At 34.4% G+C, this 22,082-nt stretch overlaps 1 protein-coding gene and 1 long non-coding RNA gene across 16 annotated transcripts; both read right to left on the minus strand.

Moving 5' to 3' along the window:
- Nucleotides 1-1,268: 1,268 nt before the first annotated feature.
- Nucleotides 1,269-9,477, minus strand: LOC110794932 (aspartic proteinase A1). Its single transcript, XM_021999896.2, has 14 exons — nt 9,184-9,477; nt 6,725-7,097; nt 6,561-6,621; nt 5,779-5,873; nt 5,581-5,693; nt 5,294-5,462; nt 5,162-5,201; nt 5,010-5,074; nt 3,455-3,568; nt 3,277-3,341; nt 2,927-3,083; nt 2,734-2,853; nt 2,260-2,348; nt 1,269-1,606 (listed from the first exon to the last, which is right to left on the minus strand). The coding sequence occupies exons 2-14, from the start codon at nt 7,094-7,096 to the stop codon at nt 1,522-1,524; spliced, it is 1,545 nt and encodes a 514-aa protein (XP_021855588.1). The 5' UTR covers nt 7,097; nt 9,184-9,477; the 3' UTR covers nt 1,269-1,521.
- A 2,706-nt stretch (nt 9,478-12,183) lies between these two features.
- Nucleotides 12,184-19,332, minus strand: LOC110794931 (uncharacterized). 15 transcript variants are annotated; one of them, XR_008918450.1, is made up of 10 exons: nt 19,055-19,332; nt 18,395-18,570; nt 18,040-18,184; nt 17,391-17,513; nt 16,226-16,298; nt 16,024-16,107; nt 15,291-15,426; nt 15,100-15,196; nt 13,650-13,775; nt 12,184-12,391 (listed from the first exon to the last, which is right to left on the minus strand). It is a non-coding gene; the product is annotated as an uncharacterized lncRNA (long non-coding RNA). The 15 variants fall into 15 exon arrangements; XR_008918449.1 differs by adding an exon at nt 12,952-13,002 and having other exon boundaries at nt 13,650-15,196; nt 19,055-19,330; XR_008918447.1 differs by adding an exon at nt 12,941-13,002 and having other exon boundaries at nt 13,650-15,196; nt 19,055-19,330.
- Nucleotides 19,333-22,082: the final 2,750 nt, after the last annotated feature.

Here is a 22,082-nt window from a genome sequence, read left to right on the forward strand (position 1 = left end):
ATGTATAATTTATATTCAAAGTAATAACATAATAATACAATAACTATGTTTATTTAAAATTATTAAACACTGTTTCACAATCAGTAGATAAATGTTCATTTCTAAATTGGTTGAATAAATGAGGATTGCCAAATAATTAAATAAACGTTCATATTCGAATGAGTAGATAAATGTTTATTTCCAAAGAAATAAATAAATGCTCATTTCCAAAATAGTAAATGTTCATTTCCAAATAAATAAATAAATATTCATTTCCAAAATAATAAATGTTCATCTCCATACCATTATATTAATATTCATCTTAAAACACACAAAAAACGAAATCGTTTTGGATGGGGTACAACCAGCTTTAGCTGTACCCGGATACATCCAAAAATTTACGGTCCTTTCTAATGATTTTTCTATCAACTTAAGGACAAATTAAGAGAACGATTTAGTAATTTACCAATCTAATGCCCATTTAAAACTTATTTCTCATTCTGCTTCGGAATAAAGCTTATTTACTATACTACCATCCACGTTGGAACAAAGCTACTACTCCCTCCGTATTTATTTAAGAGATACACTTGGCCGGGCACGGGTATTAAAAAGAAAAATTGAATGAAATAAAATAATAAAGCAATTGCAGTTGGATAGATATTTTAATAATTAAATAAGTGGGAACCATGTCATTTTGATGGGTGGGAGGTGGGGTGGATTTATGAAATTATTTGTTTAATAGGATGGTGGGTGATAGGGTAAATTAGATATATTATTTACTTAGATGGTAGGGTTGATAAATTACCAAAAATGGCAAGTGTATCTCTTAAATAAATACGGCCGAAAAAGGCAAGTATATCTCTTAAATAAATACGAAGGGAGTATTCGTTTTCTTTTTATTTTTCTATACCAAAACCGCTATCTCACATAGCGTATATACTAGTAAAACCGCTATCTCATATAGCTAGAGAAGTTTTAATGATATGAACACGGGTAGTTGTTTTTGTCCTAAAACCACTATCCAGTAACATCGTTGTCTGAGATAACGATTTTCAAAATCACTATCTTTTGTTACTAGATACCAGTTTTACTAGTATAACCGACCTGGAAAAATTGAAAAATTCGGATTAACTTTACCCGAACCTGCGTGGACGGTAATTTGGTAAATAAGTTTCAAACCGATATAGAATGGGAAAGAAGTTTTTAATAGGCATTAGTTTGGTAAACACCATTTGGTATGAAATAATCAGTGGAAATAACGCTGAAGGGGAGGGGGATGAAAAGAGTACTACGAGTACCTTACTGTCATCATCCTTTCTTTAGATTGTTTTCATACTGTCATAGTGGCATTATCCTTCTCTGGATTCAAAAGTTACAGTTATCCCTCTCTGGATTCAAAAGTTACAGTTATCCTTCTCTGGATTCAAAAGTTACAGTTATCCTTCAATATGTACACTGAGTCACAGACAGTGTCATTTTACCAAACATGAACATCAACGTATGCGACCCTATAAAAAGGTTAGAGCCATATCCTACAAGGTTTTAAGCAGCTTCCGCAAATCCAACTCTCAGGTTTCCATAGTCGAACACAGTGTGGTACCGACCCATGAAAACATCCCCCAAAATCCTGCATACACAATGTTGACACAAGTGAAATTTGGAAATTGATAATATAAAAAAGATAATTAAACAAACACAATTCCTAAAATACTCTTTTACTGTTCTTCGGTATATGATGGTTCAGATGTGGTGTTAGTTTGCACATGTATACACGTTGAGTACAACCAACATTCAACAGCTTTGGAGGGGGTGAAAGGAAATACCAGGCCGTGTTCTTTTTCCCTTAAAACTTCTATACTTATCTGAAATGAACTTATTACTTTATGTGAGCCCCTGAACTACACATATTTGGTTCGTGTTTAGCTGAACGTATTTGAACTTATTGGAACTTACCATCACCTCAAAACTTCTCAAACTTTTTATCCTGAACCGTACTAGTATATGTGATAATGTGAATGTCCTAAAATAACTTATCTAGTTATCCCAATTAAATTACCTTGAACTTAACCTAGTCTTGAATTCACCTATTTGAACTAATCTGAATGGACTCGACCTACAATTTCTATTTTCCAAGATGAAAAATAGTATAGGACCTTAGCATGATGCCTATTTTGATGATACAAGTACCATGAGAAGTTTCCGTGGTTCAAGCTAACCATAAAGCGACAATAATGAAGACATGAACTGGAAGCAGTTGGTTGGGGAAGTAAAAAACTATACCAGAGGGGTCCACGAGGAGGGGGCACATCTAAAGCAATGAATCCACTGATGCATTGTGCTGCAGCTCCCTCGCCCACTTTAAGGATGTACTGTGAAGTCAACCATTCCAGAGTCAAATACAGAAAAGATGCCAAAAGTGTTAAATACAGAAAAGATGCCACAAGTATATGGGTTTTCGGATTCTGAGTAAACGTCCACTTTCTGTTTGTGTCCATTCCAGCAACCTTACCGGAATCTAGTTAGAAAACCGGGCCTTATAATATGGTAAAATTATAACCTAACCAAAATTGAAGAATATCTTCATTGAAGTTTTAAACCTAATCAAAACTGAAGATTCTTCTGTTGGGAAACTAGGGCAAATTCACACCAGCTGAATAGTTCACTATGTTTACATGCACTTTGTTAACACAAATCTCTAACCAGAAATAAAATAGATATTCATCAAGAAACTGGAATAAAATTCTTATTCATTACCTCCTCAGGACCGAGATCAAATGTCTTTCCAGCTATAGTAAAGGAAACAGATGGCATTGTTGAAAGACGGCTACAGTCAACAGCAGACTCCCCCATCGGACTAGGAAGACGTTCACAAAGCTGCGACGTCAAATGTATGCGTAAGCACACAAGAGAAGACGCTTTAACCAATCAAAAGTTTATACTACTTTACCTGATTGGCATAATCCAGAATTCGTTCTTCAGTCTCATTTTGTTTTAGTTGATTTTGCATCCATACCACAGCCATTTCACAAGCAGTGCACATGGAATCATGGATGCCACCAGAAGACTTGTCCACTTTGACATCAACCACACTTTCAATGCCCATACTAAAGAGAAGAATACAATGTAAATAAACCACCAAACAAAATAGGATCAGCTAAATGAAGTGAACCGGGATTAAACCTTTTTTTTTATGTTTGGTGCAGTGAGAACGGAATCAATTATAAGAAGACCAATTAGATTTTCATATTACACCAAAGAATAAGAGGGGCAAAACCAGTGAAGCCAGGAGGAACTGACCTAACATCTCGCTTGCCATCAAAGGTACATAAACCAATTTTCGAACACACTTTTTTAGGTTGACTCTGTAATATTAAGATTTGAAGGCATCAGCTTGCCGAAAACAACTTAGATCAGAAACGGCCAAAATCCTGTTCACAAATATAGGAATATTAAAAGGTACAGTACAATGGCATACCTCTGATAATAGCAATTCCAGAATCTGTTTCCCATATTGTGTAACCACCGTCTTGCACTCCACGCTAACTACCCCAGCAGCACCAATTGCATGATTAATTTGAGCAACCACAGCCTGATTTATGACCAGAATTATTGTATCTTGATCTAGTTACAACCTAAGTTGCTAAAACTGACAAGTACTCGTATGCACCTTTACAAGCACATTTAACTAGAGGTAACAAGAATGGAATCATAAAAAAATTAGGACGAAAACACATGCAAAATACAACAGAAGCTATTTCACCAACTACGAAGTCGTTGCAGCAACCAAACGCTCTAAAGTGCAGAGACTGCATCTGATTACATTTGTCACATTAATCAAAAGATTTAGTATTGCCATATGAGAAGAAAACCAGTAATTCATTTAGAAAAATGAGACAATTAGCTTATATAGCAAAAGCTACCCTTAGCCCCTTCTCCAATCCAATAATAATTACTGGTTTAAAAGATATAAGTTTGGGGTGGGACTGTTTAAGGAAATGGTTGAGGATATAGGGATACTTCTTGGTAAACAATTATTAGGATTGTGAGGACCAACCATAGTTCGTTTTATAGTTATTGATCTTTCCATGATAACTCCAAAGATTCACCAGCATCAAGTTTTCATATGGCTTGCTCTAGTTATTCGCATCAAAATTATCTATTTAATTTAAATGGTCGATTTTTAAAAAACTAAACAATTAAAATAAAAAAAATAAAAAGTTGAATAAACATATTTAAAATAATAAAAATGTAAACAGATGTTATAGAAGCATATCTGTATATGAAACAATGATAAATGAGGCACAGAAATGCATCATATTTATACGGCAACATAGTTTCATAGCTCACAGGCTTTGTAGAAAAGGTCATAGTCTAATTAGTTTTTAGTTCATGCACTGAATCTCTTTCAGGTATGCTTATGTTTACAGGAATGGATAAGGGGGGTAATAAAATTATTATTCCTCCGTTATTTTGGTTGCAACACTTCAAATTTTGCACTATATAAATACTAATTTTGTGTGTATTTATTTTACTAATATATTAAAAAAAAAGGTGGAGGTGGTGACGACGGTTGTTCAAGACTTGGTGAAATGGTGATGGTCCTGATGGAATATGTTTCCCCTATTTATGAGTAGATTATTACTCTAGGCGGGGGTAAGGTAACTAGGTAAGGCCTCATTTGGAGTGAGTGAAAAATGACCTCCCAAACTACTTTCCGTTATAGCTTACCTTCCATAGTAACTTCCACTGTAGATATTACCCTCTAATTGAGTCTCTTCAATTTCAAATATCCCCTAACAGAATGAAATTTAGGAGACGGAGAGGGGGGGGGGGGGGGGGAATCAGAAAACATGTTTACTTTTCTTCCTTTTTTCACAAATGCAACCGTATGCAAGGGAAAACCATTTCATCATCATAAATAAGATGGCATGATTCTTCCACTGGAATACATCACAAGCTAACTTGATCAAGTGGGGCTCGTGTTCATAGTTGAAAGAATAAAGCATAATTGTAAACGAAAAAGATAATACCATTGGCCCAGCCAACAAAGACGTCCCGGAATCAGCAATTGCAGAACAACCATCAGCGCAAAACCCTGAAAAGGTGACCATTTATAGTGGCACTTAGAATACAACAAGATATGGATGCACAACAAGAACTTTGAAAGGTGCTTATATATTACCAGTTGTCTCGCCATCAACCAAGACATCGTCCATATCAAACTGCAATGTTTATATACATGCTTAAAATTTCAGAAGATATACTGAGGTAAGAAATAGTTACTGTGATGCTACTAAAGTCTGAGAAAAGCAACCTGCCAATAGCCTTTCTGCGAAACAGGAGCCCATGTGTGTTTCCCTATGTAATGGTCAGGATCAACCCCACCGAAAACAATTTCACCCCCTTCTTCCTCATCAGCGTTTCGGTTTAACCAGAATGAGAATACAGGTTCCTTTACAAGACCCTGGTTCACCATGTTGTACCTATGTAAAGACAATGCGTTTTGTCAAACAAAAAACTTGTAAAGGAAGATAAAAAAAAAAAAGTATACAGTATAATTTAGAGGATAAAACAAAAAAGAATAATCAGCAACTAGCATACCAGACTGGAACAGCTTTACCGACAGAGATTTCTTGGAATCCAAGCCCAAGTATACCATCAAATTTAGCAGCGACAAATGTGAGACTAGGCTCTCTTGTTGCTTCAATAAAATCCTGGTCAACAAACAGAAAAAATAAGTTAAACAATTGAAAGACAGCAGAAAAACATACAATCAAATCCTCCTTTCTCTAAACTTACCTGATTTTCAACCACGAGATCTCCCAATGTAACATGATCTTTACTGAAGTACCCTGAAATGGCTCCAGTACCGTAATGGATCTCAGCCTTCTTCCCTGTATCAAGTACCGAAATCAGGAAACAGAACAAATATGCAGGCAAAAACTATAGGAATGCAAATGTAACTATTAATCTTAGGGGGGGGAAAATGATTCCCTAAGGACCTATTTGGCTATTTGGTTCAATTTTTTTTAAACTTATTTGACTTATTTCAGAAAAAATAATAAGTTCTTTCAGATAAGTTTTTTCAGTTAAGTTTTCAGTTAAGTTTTTTTCAGACAATGTCACACGCAATTAAGAAAATTTCAGAAAAAATAAGTTCTCAGACATCATCTCTCACACACACAGGAGATAGGGAGGGGGAAGGGTCTACAACTACCACCACATACTTGGTAGACTATGCCCATAAGACAATATTTCACATCCTAAACTCCCTTCACTAACTATAAGTATGAGAATATTTACACCCCATATTTTCAATTCAAGCAATAACATTCAACATCAACGTCATTACATGTCTACATCCATGTCTACTTATTTTCCACCGGCATCCCAGGCTTCCAGCCATCTGAAATGTTATAACTTATAAATACTTAGAAATTAATTGTATCTTGTTATAACGTTTAGATTTTCACAAGGCATCAAGGTAAAAAATTCAACACATTAACATATCATTTCCCGCATGGGAACTCGGAAGATGGGAAGGGAACGCAGAAAACAAAAAGATAAGGAGAAGAACAAACCATTCTTGGTGTAGGAGCTTGATCGCCTGGCATTGTACTTAGAATGGAGAAGGCAAGCAATCTGTGGAGTAATAGGATAACAATGTATCAATGACCAAACACTATTTGATGATAAATTATTAAATTCACAATTCTTTGAACTAACTGGAAACTTTTATACTCACAGAAAAGTAACACTTGGAGGAAGGGACCCAAAGGTTGGAACTTCCTGTATCAAATATCACAGTGAATTTCTGCGGAGGAGTACCAATACCAATCTCCCCAAAGTACTGAGCATCCAAATAGTTCTTCAAAGGGACGATGTCCGCATCATCGTAGCTTGCCAAATCATTGGCAAGACCATACCTCGTCAGACGCATCCTAACTAACTCTTCAGCCTTAGACCCATATTGAGTGGTAAAGCGGTTAACTTGGTCCAGCTTTTTCTTCTTCAACCCAACCCTGAACATGCCATCATTTGATGCTGACAATACCAAGGGTGACAAAAGAAACACAAGGAAAAAAGAGGAAAGCATGTTCCTGAATGCGGTTCCCATCCTGCAAATCATAATTCACACAAACTACAATACATAAGAAAACTACAAGTTCAAAGTCAAGCGTGCAGCCACCAAGCACATCACCTATGATGAAATTTAGCCACCTTAACTCAGAGTTACATCTCCCTTCCTTTAGAAGGCTAAATTTCTACCATATTTCGACCAGTTTATCTGACATTACTTGCATGAGTTCTTAGCTTAACATACTTATCCTAAAAGCTCGAAATTTAAAACATTCATATGTTAACATTTAATCGCCCTAACTTACACAAAGTACACAACTGCACGCAATTTTACCAAATTTCATAACCTTAATGGTGTGTTTGGATATGTTGATTTCATTTCAAATGATGAATTTGGTCAAATTCAACTGTTTGGGAATACAAAGAATTTCGAATTGAATTTGGCCCAATTCAATGCACTTCCTAAAGCAGACAATGAGAATTTGGAAATTCTTTTTAGAACCCTATCATTTCAAATTCCATCTATGGAAAAACAGAGCAACTGAGTTCAGAACTTCAGATGGCAGACATGGCATCACTTTGTCTTCCCTCACCCCACAACCGTCACCTCTTCCGCAACCTCCACCACCACCTCCACCTACTCCACCACCCTGACGCAGTCATATTCATCTCTCCAATCTGAAATACCAAAAACCCAATAAATTCCTCCATCAACGCTGAGATTGTGGCGACCACAAGCTCAGAGAAATCCCCAAAATCAATATAAATGATCCAAGTTATCTTCGTCCACATCAATGGCACCCCTCTTCTTGCGGTCGAACTATTATCTCTTCCACATGTATTATTTATTATTCCCCCTTTTCGATTTTACCTTTTTCTTTTACTATTACAGTTTGTGTAAGACAAGAATAACAACAATTATGCGATTTGCAAATTAAACAACTTAGTGTACTATCAATTTTTGTTTTTTTGAATTTTATTTTTGTGTGCTGATAAATCCGTATATGCGATCACAAATTCTTATTTAAAAGTGGTGTACAACCGGGGTAAAAGTGGACTCAAAATGCTTTAAAATTACATTTATATATGTAAAAGTTATCTCTTTTTTTTCTAGTGATAAATTTTTTCATTTGAATAAAATTTATTTCTTCAAAATCACTAATAATGTATAAATTAATCATTTAACCCTTTAAAAAAATTATCTATCAACCTTTTATTTTTATAATATAAAAGTTACAAAAAAGTAGGTTAAAGTTAAAAAAAACTGCATAAAAGTTATCCTTGTGAGCGCAAGACTTTTAGATATGCGATTCTGGAATTAGTTTTCTTATTTATTACAAGGAAATATTTGAAAAATGTTAAATTTTGAAATCAAAATTATATCTTCCCAAATAATATAGGGGATTTGAAATGATGGATTTAAAATACTTACTTTTCCAAACAAATTATTTGGAATTCAATGCTAGAATTTGAAATTAAGGAATTGAAATTCGTCATTTGAAATGAAATGCTCACATCCAAACACTACCTAAATGAAATTTAGCCACCTTGAAAAAGAGTTCATAACACATCAACCAGTCAATCAGATAAGTCAACAGCAAGTTGCACGAAGCACGTCATGTCGATATTACACTACTCCAAACCAAGTACAGTCTACCCTAATCATAAATCCAATAAATACAAACTAAAAGAGGAAATGATCAAAGCTCGAAAACCACAAACCACATTTCTCCCAAATTTTAGTCAACTCCATGTTATAAATCGTCGTAAATCCTGATATCATACGGTTCACAGAATAAACTGTTTTTTGCAATAGAATCAACATTCAAAAGGCTTGTAATGAGAACACAATTACAATTTCAGCGTCAAAATAAACGAAACCCTAAATCACTAAATGACATTAAATGATTAAATTCATAAAATCAACTTCAAGTACAACTAAAAACTAGAGCAAAATACATATCCGTATATCAAAAACAAAGAAAAAATTTAGGGGGAAAAAAACAGAAAAGTTAAAGAAATTATAAAATTAGCAACAAAAAATCATCAGTTTGATCGAGAAATCGACACATACAAGTTCGATTAAATTGATTGATTAATTGATAGAAAGAAGGCGAAACTTACGAGGGAAAAGTAGGTCGAATGCAGAGAGGAAATCAGGAGAAATTGTAGAATGCGCGCTTCAGTATTGTGCGTTGTGAAAAGGTAATAATGATCCAAACTTTTGGGGGTCTTAATGTAGTTAAGACTTGTGAGGAAATAAAATATGCTCTGGATTTTCTGGGGAGTTGGCGTGTAGATTAATTTTGGAATAATGTTGCGTGGCGTGAGGCGAGGCGAGCATGCGAGTGGTTTGAAATAATATCAACAGAAAAAGCTAATGAAAATGAAAGTGAGATGTACTAGTTGTTCGACACTTCGACGAGGATAACAAGCTATGTTGCCGACTTAAAATAGTGTTAATCTTACGTGGGCTCGTTCAATTTATCTCCTAGATAAACATCAAATGGACAAAGTGATACTATGTAGAATTGTAAATAAATCGTAAAATACATTAAACGAAAGAAAAATATAAAAAAGCGAAATAAGGGGAAATGTATGTCATTTATAACCATAACGTTCGTACAAATTATTTTGGGAAATTTTTAATGGTAATCCTATACAAATTACTCTTTTTCGATGGTAGTAGCCCTTTATTATCCGTATTAGCCCTTTATTCTTGGTTTTTCTAAATCATGACCTTAATAATTTCTGTTGATAAATCAATTAAATAGTTAACCAAGGTTATACAAAAACTTAGTCAGTACAATAAAACATCTATTCAGATGAACAATCTAGATCTATTCCTTGCTCTTTAAATCCAAATTGTTCATTTTATCTTGTAACAATACAATCACAAGGTCTTGATAGACGTGTCCTAATCCATTAGTAAATGAGTCTATTTTGAGGAACCTCAAATAATGGTTGTATTGTTAAAATAGTAAAGTAGAAGAAGATCCCAAACTATTTTCCTATTCTCTATTTGAGCTCCTCGCAAAAGAACATGACATGCCTAGATTTTACAACCTTCCAAATCTAATTGCTTAAGATATATTTTGCATTAGTTGAATATTTCAATTTATATTTTGTTAATTCGTTGCATATTATTAGTTCTGACCTGTTAATACTTTGAGAAATGTGGATGATGTTAGTAAAAACTATTGGTTCATGAGTATTTTATGAAGCAATTACAAAAATAAATGATAAAGGGTTTAAGCTTGAGGGAGAAGCTAAGGAGTATGACTTGAATGGGATTATTTAAGCTAACTGGACGGATGAACAATGTGTTGGAACATTTATAGAGTAAATGGGTTTATGTGAAATATGAAGTGTGTATTGTACTAGGAGTTGTGGAGGTAATATAATGTATATACTTAGAGTTTATTCCAAGCTAATGCAAAGGTTCAGATCCGTTACATTAGGTCTAGCTAATGTAACGGGTCTGGGCTAATGCAACGGTTTTTTGGGCTAATGTAACGGTTGGGCGTTAATTACAATAAGACGCCCGATCGGGTGAATTTCGTTAGAAATTGTATGTTGTACGCGGGACCGATCGGGCGAAGTCCCAAATGTCCATTTTTGAGCGGTTTTTGTGACGGTTGATTTGGATGTAACCATTGGATATTATTTCTAAAGGTGACTCTTCATTATAAACTCTATATATAGAGTACTTATGACATATTTAATATATGATTAACAAATCAATCATACTTGCATACATTTGAGAAATCTTCTTGCAAATTATTTCTTCAAAGATAGACATTTGAGTGTTGAACACAAATTCTTGTTGTATTGATTTTCTAAGAACACGCAAGATCAATGGATTCTTCATTGTATCTCAACAGTGTTATCGTGAACCCGGTTGTTCCTTTGTGGGTCGATAAAATACTATTAGGAAAGCTTGTTATCTCGTGCCTTGAACCAAGGTATGGTTGTTGCACATTATGCTACAAGTATGGAAATGAATTTTGTGGCTATGATTTCCAAAATCAATGTTTTACAGGTTGATGACTCTTGGTGGATTGATACGGGAGCCTCTAGACACGTGTGCAAAGATAGGAATTATTTCAAGTCTTTTGAAGATTTGGAGGATGGTCCAATTTTGTAAATGGGGAATGATTCTATGGTCAAGGCTAAAGGAATAGGCGGTAGAATAATTGCTAACATCTGGAAAAACTTTAACTCTTAAGGATGTAGTTTATGTACCGGAAGTTAGAAAAAACTTAATGTCTGGAGGTGAATTAAATAAGTATGGATTTAAGATGGTCTTTGAGGCTGATAAGTTTGTATTAAGTAAGGGTGGTATTTATGTAGGACACAAATATTATTGTAATGGGATGTTCCAATTAAGCATTAATAATAAAGTTGTGGATTCTATTTACTTGCTTGATGTTTCTTCTCTATGGCACAATCGTTTATGTCATGTTAATTATCGCCGCTTGTATAACATGTCTAAGGTGAGATTGATTCCTTCTTTTGATTATAACTAGTCGTTAGCCCGTGCGCTAGCGTGCACGGTCCCCCGAGATATAAAATTTGTTATGTAACTAAGTTTACGTAAAAGATCGGTTCAAAATACATTATGGAAAATGGAAATATATAGTCAATGGTCAAACTTAGACTTGATGATAAATACGCATACAAATGATACTTAGATACGGTTATTGTCAATAAGCAAACTCATAGTTGGGGAGCTGAGAGTATAATATAGAAAATTACAATTTGAATGTTAGGCGTGAATTACATTGTTTCACGTATGTAATCTGCTTAGAACTAAACAGGTCCAGAGATAAATTATATTATCCTCTAAACAGTGAGACAAACAAGTGACAACTAAACAATTCGGCTTATCCTCATGTCTCTTCTTATTTTCTACAATAAAATTCTACTCCCTCCCTCCACACTCGCAGCAACTATCGACATCAAAAGAAGCTTATCCAACTTCTTCACTAGTTTAAGAGCATGTTTAAGTTCAAAATTTCAGACAATTACTCTCATCATATTTCTACCAAGAGTCATAAGTGGATCTTTGAAGCCACTCAAACTCACATATCACCCAATGCAATGACGATAACAGTTCAAATATAGGAAAAGCATCATATTGACAACAAACAAAAGCCTGAGACACATGTTTATTAAAACTTAAAAATATCTAGCTGCTTCAACCTTTGTAAGAGCATGTAGTCTCTAATACACGGCGTGTATGATTTTTTACATGGTACAAAGTTACTGAAGTCATAGAAAACATGCATAGAAAGCTCATTGTACCTTCGTCACGGGAACAGTTCCACATCTGTAATAAAAATTTGAAAGAAACATCAGGCCTTGAAAAAGCTATTAACTTGTATGTTCCACAACTATTTCAGACATTCATCCACGAAATTAAAGGATAAGATGGCAACCAAAGTCATCTCGACATGCATTCTAAGTAGTTCAAGGCATACGTGTTAAAAACAGATTAATTGAAAGCAAGGTCAGGATTGCACGGGTATTGGATGTACTAAAGTACGTATGGTGGCAATGGATTTCATACTTCTCAACAACAATATTCAAGTTTCACTTTGATCCAAAATTCAAGTTGTAACAGCCCGCTCTTTCGAGCTGTTAATAAAGAACACTTAACCCTTAATGATCACCATTAACCTTTAACACGGAGCGGAATAATTAACCTTAAATCTTAAACTCGATCCTGGACCTGTGGGTTATGGGCCCACAAAATAACTTTATATAACCTTGAATGAATAATCTTTAAAATAAATATAAACCTTTAATTCACATTCAAACTTACAAACAATTCAGAAACTATTTCACACATGAATAGAACCTTAGTTTTGTAACACACAATTTACAAACCCTTAAATACAACCAAGCTTCATTTGACTCCCACCTGAGCTTCCACACAACCTGCTTACAAAGAGAAGACATAGAAAAAAAAAATCCAAAATGAGTGGAAAACTCGTAACCTTTACTTCAGCCCGTTAAAACGTTTTTATTTCAAACCATTTGTTCAAAGAGTTTTCAAAATATAACTTAGCAATTGTTCGGAAATAGACTTTGGTAACTTTAAAAACGTATAGCTGGCATTGATCATTCCCTTCACAAATCAGTGGTAAGGACAGGTTTTGGATACAAACGTATCTTAATTATCACAGAGCGTATCTTATACTTATAATCGACCATTCAGGTCTTAGCTTTAATTTCAAACACAACTTATCACTTATATTCGACCATTTCGGCCTTAGCTTTATTTTTAGAATATTTCCTCCACCTGTACCTTGCCCACTTTTCCATATCCGTTCATAATCCAATGCCAGCAAAACAAATACAAAGTACATTTTTAATTTACGATATCATTTCAAAATCTATTTCAATAGACGAATACTTTCCGAATAATTTCACAAACAATTTCACAATATCAATCAAATTATACAACAATTCAATATAAATGCAATTCATGATATTCATGGCCATGGATATATGATCATATAAAATAAAGAGTAAATTTGAAACACACACGGGCACAAAGTAATTTTGCTGAACATAAAAGTTACCTCAATTCAGTAAGCAAAATCCTTAATAACCTCCAAGATCGATTAACTCTTATCTCCAATAATAACCCATAATTTGATCACCAATTTGACTTGTATTGAACTCCTCAATCAATCTCCATATATTACCTCACAAAAATAATACTAAAATCAATAACTTGACTCACAATTACCGAAACAAGAAACTCATCGTTAAATACTACTTTAGTTGCTTACTAAAACTGAAATTCAAACTTTTTAAACACAACTAAAAAAATAAAGTTTAGGCCAATAATGATACCTTTCAAATGAGAAGCTAACAACGCAATTAAGAAGCGGTGGAAGTGAGAAAAATCAAGGAAGAAAGAGCAATAGCAACAACACGTTGGCAGCAACAACTGTGAGTTTCGGAAGACCATATCTCCTAGCTCAAGGTTCTGAATTAAGTAATTCTTGAGCCTAAATTGGTTAATTTTCCAAGGGCTATAACTTTCATGAAGGAAGTAATGGCTAAAAACGTTTCAATGCTGGAGATAATGGATGAAAAAAGCGACGATAATAGAGGAGAGAATATTAGTGAGAGTGAGGTGGGACTTTTGGGTTCCTCTTTGAGTTTTTTTTTGGTGCGAAGATTGGACGACACTAATATGTATCATGCACACATTAGAGGAGATGAGAAAACTAAATTTAAGGATATCAAATAATTGCCAACTAACCCTCTAATCAAATTGAGAGAAAATACAAATTGGACACATGTACATAATCATCTTTTGGTGATTGGTAGTAATGACAACAATACATGTTTCATGGAAATCCTTTGCATGACACGAGGAAGAGGAAATTGAGTGATTAAGCTAAGAAAATAAGGGTATTTTGGTCATTTAAATCCAATCATTAAAATGTCTTAAGTAAAATTTGTAACCATAATCTTACTTTTTTTAAAAAGGTTTAGCTAATAATACTTGGCCATTAATAACACCAACTTATAACTCGGGCTATTACACAAGTAATTTTAGCATATTTCATCCATATTGAGAAGTTGGTTAAATTTTGTGATTTAAGGTAATCTGGATTGACTGGAATAAGCTAAAACAACTTAAATTTCAGATTGGAAGAAAAAGATCAAATAAGCCGAATTCTCAAGGACCCGAGACAGGTCACTTATGTAGACTAATCACTGCTATTCAGCATGTTGGGACTAATAATTATACATATCAAAAACTGATCATGATTCAGGCTTTTCTTTCAACTAACTTTTGGATTTTAACTTTGAGGAAGTTTACCCCTATATTTAGACCACCGAAAAGCACAAAAGCATTGTGATTTTGAACCTAATTATCAGTAGAAATAAGAATACGTTAAGCAAGAAGATAACAAAAGGCAAGACATTTAGTACATGACATCAATACTATTTGCATATTTTAACACATAAATAGCAAGAAACAAAGAAAACATTTGACACCTCATGACATACCCTAAAGAACTCGTACACGTGATATTCAAACACCGTATGATTTGAGGAATAACGATCAGCAATGAATCTGTTGAGCCGAGACCAAAGCTTCCAAGGACTGCAACTCGGAAAAAAGAATTGTCAGGAGAAAGATGAAATAGCTATACTTTGGATCCTAAAAACATGCAAAAAGATAACTGTGTCAGAATTACCAGCTTTAAATTACAAGATGAGGCAGCCATTTTATTTCAGTTGGATTATACATAAAACAAGGAGGGAAAACTGAGTTTTAGAACGAACAACTGTAAATTACAAGATGAGACAACCATTTTATTTCAGTTAGATAACCTGCAACAAACACGCAACCATTAAGGCATTAATGCAAAAATTTACTGCTGAGAGTCAGGGGAGCATACGTATTTTAGTCTATCTCATCAGCTTAGTCGGGGTGAGGGGAATTTGAAAGAATGTTTAGGGAACTAAGCGCAAGATACCATATTTTCCCTCAACACTGCCCAAGAGTCCATCTGCATCAAGATCTAGTGACACTTTTTGCTCATCAAAATCAGGAAACTACACACAAGAAACAACAAGCTAAAAAAAATTCTACACAGAAGCACCTATCTACAACTCGAATTGAAGTGTAAGCTGCATTATGGCCTATCAGCTGCCCAAAATGTTTTTCAAAAGTACAGACTTCCTATCATGAGACTATGAGAGATAAAATAAAAGAAAACCTTATTACTCATATGTTTTAGTAATTATGAGCAGGTGTATACACATATACATGCATAGACTAAGCGTAAAATAATAATAAACATGGACCATCTCAAACATTAAAAGACGCAAAATGCAAGCCATACATAATGCAGTACAATGAGAAAAGTCTAAGCTTCTTTTATTGAGAAAATTTTATAAGCGAATTGATAAAGAGAGCCAACATACAGTGAAGAAACCCTTAGAGGTTCGATCATAAGGATGTAACATCTTTGAACCTTCTTGAAAACCAACATGAATCCCAATGTAATTCTGAAAACATATTATCATATTCAGTATTTGCTATATAGACTATTACAGATTGAACATGAGAAAATTTGATGATTAAACATAATTAGCAAAGCGTGATAAAAAAAAAATTTGAACAAACCTTTGTGCGCTTTCCGGCTGAATATCCATCAGGGATTCAGGGTAGAGATTCAAAATGAAGGAAACTTCATCTTCTGAAATAATAAAAGAAACGAAGCTCACAAACTTGGATACAGACTTTCATTAGTAGTTCTAAAATGAAATTACATAATTCGCCTTCTACCAGCAGAAACGTGATGTCTTCCAGATGACAGAGATGAACCTGAAAGTCTAACTACAAAGGCCCTACTAATAGTAACATCTATTCAAGTTCATTTATTATCTATTGCATGTTTCTTTCTATCTAGGAGAATCTTAATTTCATTTTAGACTCTCAATCTCTTCCAGTAATACTACTAACATTCCAATTCTATAAGAATATACAGACATATATTTCAGAATTGTTGGCTGACTGTAATTGAAATTATAAACCAGTTTCTAAATTGTTAGTTACTCTGTAGTTATCAAGATTCAGAGCTAAATTGTAGGAGTAACAAACCATATCACTGATTTTTTATTTACCATAAACTTGTCTTTCTAACTATGACCATAAACTTGTCTCTCTAACTATGACCATCATCTAGGCACCCGTTTTCAATTACTTCTACTCTTGGAGATGATTTCCTCAGTATCCATATCCGGAAGCTTGGTGACTGGAGAGAGGAACACGGAGGATTTTTAAAACAGCTTGTAAAACTCCTATACCCAGGAGAAGTGGCTTTTATAGAGCATATGAAACTACAAAGAAAAGGTGTTTTGCTCAATTGTAACTTTTTGGCTCTTAGTGACTGTAAAATATTATACTCCGTATTTAGTTTGAAACTTAATTCCTCCATCAATTTGACATAGCTGCTGATAGACATGCCATATGGAGCTCCAGCACAACATTACCATAAATATGACGTTCTTCTCCTTGTTGGTCTTGGTATTGGAGCAACACCATTCATTAGTATCCTAAAGGATCTGCTTAACAACATAATAAATAAATAAAGGAAGAGGATAAAGTGAGTATTTTTCAGCTTTAAGTCGAGCATTTCCCCAACTATTTGTTCATTAAGTCTATTTGTTCTTGCTGGCCTGGTAGGTCGTGGATTCCTCGTAAATTAGTTAATTTTGTAATTCTTAATTACCAAATGGAGATTTAAACGTGAGTTTTCTATGGTCAGGGAAAGGCTACTGATCTTTACCTTGTACCAGATCTCAGTGATGGCTCCCCAAAGCAAAAGAAACCCTTCAGGACCACAAATGCCTACTTCTATTGGGTGACTGCAATATGAAGGCCCGTTTGTTCAACATGTCTTCTAATCTGACTGCAAACAATATCAAAAGGTAACAAGTCATGAAACCATAATATTTGTAGTACAAGGTAGTGAAGATGATCCCCATATTTATATATAACATACATCCATGCCATCAAATGGTTCTACAGAAACTATATGACAAGAAGATTGACTACAATAAGACATGTGAAGACTATATAAGCAATCATTGAGATTATCATTTATAAATTGGAGAAAGTAAGATTATCATTCTATTACCTAAGCTTGAGTATACTTCGTTAGTTCTTAAAAGTTAGAGTAAAGATCCTCAAACCCTTCAATAAAGGTAAAAAGTCACAGAGTTCACCACAACCACAATCACAATCACAAATATTGATAACAATAGAATAAATTTTTACACGAACAATCTAACCAACACAACTTCAATAGCCATAAAATTCATAGAACCCTTACAAGCTTGGAACCCTCAAGTCGACAATTAACAATAGAATTATAGAAATAACAAAAGTTATAACAATATTACCAAATTAAAACACATCAATGATAAAAATTATACCTTGATTAGAAAAGTATCACCGCAAAAGAGACGAAGCGTTTTCATGTATCAGGGTACATAACAAAAACTGCTTCATCGACGACTGACCAATTCAGCAACTTCTTGCCCTCGAGAATTGTTGTATTGTGTAAACTCTGTAATCTCACTGTCAAATTTTTACAAGAAAAGACAACAAATTCAGTTAAAATCCAATTCAAATTGAAAATGGAGGAGGTATAATTAAAGAGGTCGGGGGAGTAGAGAATAGGAGATGCAAAAATCATAAAAAGAGCGATAGACAAGAAAGAGAGAAACAGATAAAAACCCTCACCCTTGATATCAGAATTACTAAAATGCAAACAAATAGAAATTATACCTCTTCATCAAGCTATCTTTGACGCGAGATGAAACCCTGGGACGATTAGTGAGAAACTGGGCAACAATGAATTGGTAAGTGAGGGTTGAATCTGTTTTCCTTGTGTTTGTATTCCTCAATGTTTGTATTATATGTGCTCATGATCCTGATTACTCTTTAATGATTATTAAATCTGTCTACAAGGCATTAATTCAGGACCATGTAGAACTGATAAGTTAGGTAGAACACCAGACCATAACAACTGGTGAATGATGACAGATTAATAAAAACAACCTGTTGTACCTAGCTAGAACACTAAAACCCAGGAATATCTGAACATTAATTTCTACAGAAGCTGTTGCACCCAGAACACAAAAACCCAGGAACTGCAATTGCTGGACCAAGATCATATTTCAAACCGATTATTAACATGAATATGAAAATGTATTAATAATAATTGGTCATGAGTATTTATTAATATGAACAATAAAAACACGGATCAATACAGATTTAAACAAAGAAACTCCAAAGAACCATCAAATCGGTAAAAAAGAAAAATCCCAAAGAAAGCAGACCAAATCCACGAGAGAAAGCAAACGAAAGAACCATCAATTCACAAACATTTAAAATCCCAAAGAAAACAGCCCAGATCCACGAGAGAAAGCAAACGAACTGACTTACCAAAGTCGCCGGAACAATTATTGCATATCTGATTAGGAATCTAAGACTTCCGATAAAACCTTAGAGGATTCCAAAGCCCAATTGATTGTCGTCAATTGGATTTTGCATTAGAATCCTCTAAGGTGTTAATGAAAACCTTACTACGGCTCTGTTGAAGACAATGTACAACAAACGCAAAACAAAACACTAAACTGGAAAGGGAAAGGAAGATCAGAAATGGAGGGGCCAAGAGGGCGAAGAGAAGAAGGCAACCCCAAAAAGAAAAGAGGAAGGGAAGAACCGAAGAACTGAAGACGGAAGAAGGAGAAGTGGATGAGCTTGCAACGTGGCACGATCTGGTAGAATGGCAAAGGTGTAATAAAGGGACAACGTGTCACGATCTGGTAGAATGGCAAAGGTGTAATAAAGGGATATGGACGGGGGTAAAATGGGAAGCACACTATTGCCGCAATAGTAAATTGAAGTTTGTGTGTTTTAAAGGTATAGGATATAGAGAAGTGTAAAACATGCATGTTGAATAAAATTACAAGAACTCCTTTTTCTAGCGTGCAAAGACGATCAAAATTGCTTGAATTGGTGCATAGTGATTTATGTGATTTTCATAGTTCACTTTCTTTAGGAAATAAGAAATATATTGTAACTTTTATTGATGATTATTCAAGATGGTAATAATTTTTTTTGTTATCTTCTAAAGATGAAGCTTTTGATAAGTTTAAGATCTTTAAAATCGAAGTTGAATGGCAAACTAGTGAAAAAGTTAAGAAACTTGGAACGGATAGGGGAGGGGAATACTATGATCCAATTTATTTTCCATTCGATTGGTATAATCCATGAAATTACCACACCATATTCTCCTCAAAGTAATGGGGTTGCGGAAAGAAAGAATAGGGTTCTAAAAGAAATGGTTAATTCCATGCTTTCTAATTCGGGTCTTAGTGACGACTTTTGGGGTGAAGCTATGTTGACAGCTTGTTATGTCTTGAATAGAGTTCCTAACAAAAGGAATAAGACTACCCCTTATGAACTTTGGCACAAGTGAAAGCCTAATCTCAATTACCTTAGGGTATGGGGATTAGGGCTATCGTTAAAGTGACAAAACCCAAAAGGAAAACTTTGGGTGAAAAGGGAATTGATAGCATCTTTATAGGCTATACTGAACATAGGAAAGCCTATAGGTTTTATGTAATTGAGTCTAATGAATATATCTATACACACACCATGATAGAGTAAAGGGATGCAATTTTGTATGAAACTTAGATCCAAGACCAAAGGTTATGTTAAATGGATCCAAGACCAAAGGATATGTTACCTAGTACTAGTTTCGGTATAGTAGATGATATTGGAAAAGATCATGATACTATTATACCGGAAATAAGGAAAAGTAAATGAATTAGGAAAGAAAATTCTTATGGACCCGATTTCCAGTTGTACTTAGTTGAAGGGTCGAGGAAGTCAGTTTTGACTCTATCTTCATATTGTTATACTGTGGAGGATGACCCTAAGACTTTAATCAGGAGATCAAGTCTTATGGTTCCTTTTGGAAGGAGGCAATTGATAATGAAATGGATTCTTTAATGGGCAATAATACTTGGGTTTTATCTGATTTACCCCTGGTTACAAACCACTTGGTTGTAAGTTGATATTCTCAAGGAAAAAGAAGATCGATGGAATCGTATTAAAGCATAAGGTACGGTTGGTGACCCAAGGCTTTAGGCAAAGATATGGTATCGATTATTTTGATACTTATAATCCAGTGGCAAGAATTGACACTATAAGGTTATTAATTGCATTAGCTGCGTTTCATAACTTGGTAATTCACCAAATGGATGTTAAAACGGCATTCCTTAATGGGGAATTGGAGGAGTAAGTGTATATGAATCAACCAGAAGGCTTTGTTGTTAAAGGACAAGAGAGTAAGTTTTTCAAGTTAATTAGATCTTTATATGGGCTAAAACAAGCCCCTAAGCAATGGCATCAAAAATTTGATGAAGTTGTCTTGTCTAATTGTTTCAAAATAAATCAAGCCGATAAGTGTGTATATAGGAAATTTGATGACAATGGTAAAGGAGTTGTAATTTTCTTATATGTGGATGACGTGCTTATCTTTGGGACTGATTTGGAACAAGTTGAAAAGACCAAAGTGTTTCTCTCTACTTGTTTCTCCATGAAGGATTTGGGAGAAGCGGATGTTATTCTTGGAATTAGAATAATAAAAGCAAATAGAGAAATATCTTTATCACAATCTCATTATATCGAGAAAGTGATTGAGAGGTTTGGTGAATCAAATTGTTCACCGGTTTCTACTCCTATGGATTCAAGCATTAAGTTGGTTCCTAGTAGTGGTACTCCAATTTCACAATTGGAGTATGCAAGCTTCATTGGAAGCTTGATGTACGATATGACTTGTACTAGACCGGATATACCTTTTGTTGTTGGAAAGCTATGTCGATTTACTAGTAATCCTAGTATGTTTCATTGGAAAGCTTTGAGGCGAGTACTAAAGTATTTGAAGAAAACTATAGATTATTGTTTGACTTATGCGGGAGAACCTTCAGTATTAGAAGGATACTCAAATGATAGTTGGATCACAAACCAAGAGGATTTTTCATCTACAAGTGGCTGGGTGTTTATTCTTGGAGGAGACTGAAGGAAATGTGTCCTTCACCCAAGGTGCATTAGTCTAATACCAAGGTTCAGATTAATTACGAATAAATTATCCAGTAAGATAAAGTGATCAGAATAGCTATCTGGAGCAATGTTTCCGATCAGTGAGTTCTAATCCTTATTAGGCTCACAACTTACTCTTGACTAAACCTACAAGGTCACACCAATGACATAAAACAAATCGCCGAATTAAATGAATCGGAAATTCATTTAATGTCTTTTCGGGAAATTAGTTAGGAAAAGATATATATACGATAATAAGTTGAATCGTAATCGTATATCGTATAATGTATATTCGTAAGCTAGGAAAAACGAACAATCGTATTGTACGACGTTGTATCATATCGTACTATACAATAAGTGT

Source organism: Spinacia oleracea, chromosome 4 (assembly GCF_020520425.1).
Source record: "Spinacia oleracea cultivar Varoflay chromosome 4, BTI_SOV_V1, whole genome shotgun sequence".
Classification (NCBI taxonomy): Eukaryota; Viridiplantae; Streptophyta; class Magnoliopsida; order Caryophyllales; family Amaranthaceae; genus Spinacia; species Spinacia oleracea.

Bases quoted from the DNA above. Each gene is read 5' to 3' on its own strand.
- LOC110794932 (XM_021999896.2), bottom strand. From the start codon at position 7,096: ATGGGAACCGCATTCAGGAACATGCTTTCCTCTTTTTTCCTTGTGTTT. The intron at 5,694-5,778 runs GTAAGTTTAGAG...TTTGTTGACCAG, and splicing joins ATCTCGTGGTTGAAAATCAG to GATTTTATTGAAGCAACAAG. The intron at 1,607-2,259 runs GTATAGTTTTTT...TTGTGTATGCAG, and splicing joins CCTCCTCGTGGACCCCTCTG to GATTTTGGGGGATGTTTTCA.